The following is a 4,412-nucleotide window of genomic DNA, read 5'->3' on the forward strand; positions in this document are numbered from 1 at the left end:
GGATGTCACTCTAAGCTTTGATCCTGGTGACTGGCTGACCTTGGTGATCTTAGGGGCAGTGGATATAGCTCATAGTGATAATAAGGACTCTGATTCTAGGGGTTTTTTTTTTTTCTTTTTTCTTTTAGCCAACAGATCCTGGAAGTTTATTCAATCAGATGTTTTAGTTTTCATAAATAGCTCTTACGCCATTAAAGTTGCCCAGTGTGATAGAACACACAAGATGTACTTGTTTCTTTTTGGTGAAAGTCATGCGTATCGCTGGCATGTTTGCTAACTGTCACACTGAGGTAGTGTGGGTGTGTGGCGTGGTGGTGAAAGTTCGTCTTACGACTCCTTGTTAGAACGTGCAGAAGGGGACAGAGCTGCTGTCACTGGCGGGGTAACGACTTGACCCTTTCAACTAATCTCACTGGTAACTGTCTCTAGTCTTCAAGTAAACTGAGAACGGACCGTCCCTCAAGCTGAGAACTTTGGGGGTAAGAAACAGGTCTGAGGGCTTCGAACCGTGGGGAAAAGGTGTTGGTGTTATTCATATAGCATGACCTGAGGTTGGGGAGGACCACTTGGGAGCCTGCAACCCACACTGGAAGGTAGCTTCTGGGATGGATGGAGGTTGTCCTGCAACAGTGCCAACCTAGATCTACCTCAGGTAAGTAGTTAAGAGTAACTTTCAAGATTTCAGACCAAATGGGACACTTGTATTCAATGTATCCTATGCTTTAATGTTTTTGTTTTCCCTTAATTCTTAAATAAACATTTGTTCTGAAGAACTCTGCTTTTGCCTCAACTGTACTAAGAAAAAGCATTTCCTGTAAACTTGTATTAGAATAAAGCAGATATTCAAGAATCCTTTCATGGTAGACATGTACATCAGACCATCACAATGTACACTTGGAATAGCTTACAGTTTTGTCAATTATACCTCGATATAGCTGAAAAAGAGGATAAAGTGGCTGTTCATGTGGCCTTGAGGCCACTGTACTGCCTAGAACTCTAGGGGTATCTGATGCCGAGGAGGAGGGAGTGAAACCTGAGTTGTCTGCTCGTCTCCAGGCAGAGGGTCCTTTGGGAGCCTCCGCACCGTGTGACGTGAGTAGTACACGGGAGAGTATGGTTTTTACTGACCATAGTTGGCGGCAGAATCCAGTTACCACCAGTGCTCCACTGATGACCTGTGTGGAGTCCGGCACCCTTGCTGGTCATAGACCACGGTGTTAGGCAGAGGACACCTGGGACGATACTGGCCTCTGTGGTAGCTGTTCTGCTCGACGTGCCCTCCCTGCGTCGCTCCCCGGGCGAAGGCGCCAGCAAGCCCGCGGTGAGCATGGAGACCTGGGCTGTGAGCGGGGACGTTGGCCGCCGCCTCCAGCATGCCTGAAGGATGGGAGGTTCTGCTGAGAAACACGCCTCGCGGATGCGCTGGGTGGACGGTGTAGTCCGGGCGTGACTGAGTTCCCAGGGGACTCTCTCTCCTGCCACTCGGGTTTACAGGGTTCCTCACTAGGTAAACAGATGGGGGCTGAGGTCTGTGCGTGGACAGGCAGGGGAGAGTAGAGAGCCCCTCAGCCAACACTTTGTGTATCTGACAGCCACACTGATCGTGCAGTCTGGCTTCTTCTGCAAGAACTGAACTGAGACTGGGGTCGGAGCGCCCACTACCTCCTGAGCTTCACCCCCCTTTGCAATGGGGTGAACCCAACACTCCATCCCTGGAGCTCTGTAACTGTAGTGCACCAGGCTCTTTCAGACTTCTGTTCACTTTTCAGAAACGAGCTGAAAAGTGACCCATGTCTGAAGACTGTCAGGCATCAGCTCCACACTGAGGGCACCGCTCGCCTCCCAGAGAGCATCAGCCATACCCTCCCACGGCCCCCTTACACATCTGCGATGCCTGAAGAACCGCTATGCTGATTCCTTCAATACCTGTCTTTTTCTAGTGGTCCGTAGACTCTTGATGCCAAGGGCCATGTGTTATTACGGACTGACTCTCCCGCGCTCAGATGGTGACTAAGTGCTGAATTAGATACTGACTGGTACGATGGCTAAGAAGTTAGACAGAAAAGGGTCCAGGTTGAACAGGGAGGTTCTGAGACCAGAGCAGGAGATGGAGCGAAGGTGAGCAAATGGGTTACAAGGAGATAGAAGCTGGAACTTACCCACAACCCCTGCTCTCGCCCATAACTACAGAGGCATTTTTAAAATATTTTTTCTATAAAAACATTTGGAAGGTGGCTCCCAAGCCAGGTGCACCCCATTAACCCACGTCCCTGTTAATCTAAATAAAAAGGATGTTGCTGCTGCCTGCACCTGTGATTGGTAAATAGCTGCCTAGACTAACCATTATCTCTAGCTCGATGGAAGGCTCTTCCTGGGGCCAGGAAGTGGGATTTTTAGAGGGCCCCAATGGGCGGCAGGTAGGCAGTCAAGACTCAAACAAGAAAAAAGAGGTATCTGTAATAGTCATAATCACACTAATATGAATTAGGTGCTTCAGCCAGGCATACATAGGGGTTGGAAAGGTGAGGAGGCCCCGCAAAATTTCTATGTCTGGGCACTCACCCGAGACTCTGGTCTGAGAAACACAATAAAATGTCTGCCTGTGTAGTCGTCAGTGGACAGAGGCTGGGCTGGGCTACGAGGTGGAAGGGGCCTTTCTGCCCCTCAAGAATCCCTAACCAGTGAGGTTTCCTCCACGGTCTCTGATGGTGGTGGGGCTCCGAAGATCCTGGCAAGGAGCCCTCGGTTGGAGCGGGCCTGGTCCTGGGCATTGGCCAAGCGAGCGCGTTCACGACCCCCTGGCCGAGCTGCCTTCCGGGCCCTCAGCTCCTGCTCGGTAGGACGCTGGGCAAAGGCCCAGGAGCTGTTCGGGCGGGTAGAGTCCCCATCGGCGGCAAGGAAGCGCTGCCCACGCTCCACACTTCGAAGATAGAAGTCAGTCTCACGTTTGGCCTGGGCAACCTCGGCCCTCAGGCGCTGCCTGCGCACCTGGCGCTCAAAAGCAAGATGCTCGCTGAGGTGGGACCAGGTGAATCGGTGCAGGTACTGCAGACAGGAAAACAAGAAAAGATCTGAGCAGGGCAGGGCAGGCATGGAGAGAAAACGGGAGGGAGCAGGGCCAACAAGAGGTCACAGAGGTGCCTGGGCTGGGGCTGGGAAGGTGGGGTGACAGGTGCAGACAAGCCTAGCTCCTCACCTTCAGGTTCCACAGGTCGTAACGGAAGGGGCTGCGTCTGCGGGCGCCCATGGGCGTGTTGTGCAGACTGGCCGCCACACGCTTGGCTACCCGCTTGTCCCGGAACTCCACCCAGCCCTCGGTGTAGTCCTTGCTGTACTTGGACCGCTTTTTTCCTCCTGTGGCCGCGGCTGCTGCCTTCTTCTTGCGCCTCACGAAGCCGTCTGCCACCCAAGACAGAGCAGTGGTCAAGGAGACTGAAGCACCACCCAATCCAGCCCTGCCTGTGGCCAGGACTTTATCTCAAGGTCTTTTCTCTGCAAAGTCCACCCTTTCTCCCTATGTCTAACTCAATCCTTTCCTCAACGTCGACTCCTGTCAAAATGTAAACGGAGCCGCTTTAAGATGGAGCCAGAGCTGCCATCCCAGAGAAAATGCCCTATGTTTCTTATGCCTCAAACCTTTGGAATGTTAAACCAGCAAAATAACCTTTGGAATGGGCCTGAAGCAGCACTGTGACTCCAAGAACGGTTTGCAAAGATAACAAGAAAGCAGATATTACAACTGCCGGACTGATGGCTACTGGATTGGAAATTAAAAACATCATTTAGCATCAGCATCGCTGTTAGCTTTTCTGCACCAACAGCAACATAATTGTTCCTCTTCCCCTCTCCTAATCTGAACACCATTTGTCTCCTAATCAGAACACTGTCTGGGCTTGTGCCTGAATGAGTTCTTCCCAAATAGCCATTCTTCGATCTCAAATAAATGCCAGTCAACCCTAACTCTGAAAAGTCTTTATTAAAATCCAAGGCAGCTCTCCGAGAACAGGCCTACAGCGCTACGGCCCCACTGCGGCCCTAGGAGACCTGCACACTACCGACCTGCCTACCCCTCCGCGCCTGGGACCCCCGCACTTACCCTCGGGCTGGAAAAAGACGCGTCCCACCTCGCCGTAGGCGCTGAGAAGGTTCCGTACGTGCAAAGGCCGAAAGCGGGGCGGGAGGTGGCCCAGGTACACGATGCCCGGCACCACTCGCTTCTTGGCGCCGCCGGCGGCTTCTTCGGATTCGTCCTGCTCCTCCTCCGCCTCTTGTTCCGGGTCTCCCCCTTCTAGAGGCTCCTGCTCCGCGGCCTCCTTCTCTGACTCCTCTGCCTCCATGCTTGCCGAAACGTGAAGCGCGACAGCCGTAAAGCGCCGCGCCGTCTGACGCGCGCTCTGTGCGACAGCCTGCGG

General features: G+C 52.9%; 2 protein-coding genes across 2 annotated transcripts in view; one reads left to right on the plus strand and one right to left on the minus strand.

Moving 5' to 3' along the window:
- The window catches only part of ZNF322 (zinc finger protein 322), a 13,010-nt gene extending 11,629 nt beyond the window's left edge, over positions 1 to 1,381 (plus strand). Inside the window, exon 4 of the mRNA XM_011366474.2 lies at positions 1,260 to 1,381. Coding sequence (XP_011364776.1) covers positions 1,260 to 1,381 — 122 coding nt within the window. The remainder of the gene's footprint in view (positions 1 to 1,259) is intronic.
- A 1,056-nt stretch (positions 1,382 to 2,437) lies between these two features.
- Positions 2,438 to 4,383, minus strand: ABT1 (activator of basal transcription 1). The gene is made up of 3 exons (XM_011366341.2): positions 4,097 to 4,383; positions 3,197 to 3,399; positions 2,438 to 3,045 (listed from the first exon to the last, which is right to left on the minus strand). The coding sequence occupies exons 1-3, from the start codon at positions 4,335 to 4,337 to the stop codon at positions 2,665 to 2,667; spliced, it is 825 nt and encodes a 274-aa protein (XP_011364643.1). The 5' UTR covers positions 4,338 to 4,383; the 3' UTR covers positions 2,438 to 2,664.
- Between the last annotated feature and the right edge of the window lie 29 nt (positions 4,384 to 4,412).

Source organism: Pteropus vampyrus, unplaced genomic scaffold, assembly GCF_000151845.1.
Source record: "Pteropus vampyrus isolate Shadow unplaced genomic scaffold, Pvam_2.0 Scaffold124, whole genome shotgun sequence".
Classification (NCBI taxonomy): Eukaryota; Metazoa; Chordata; class Mammalia; order Chiroptera; family Pteropodidae; genus Pteropus; species Pteropus vampyrus.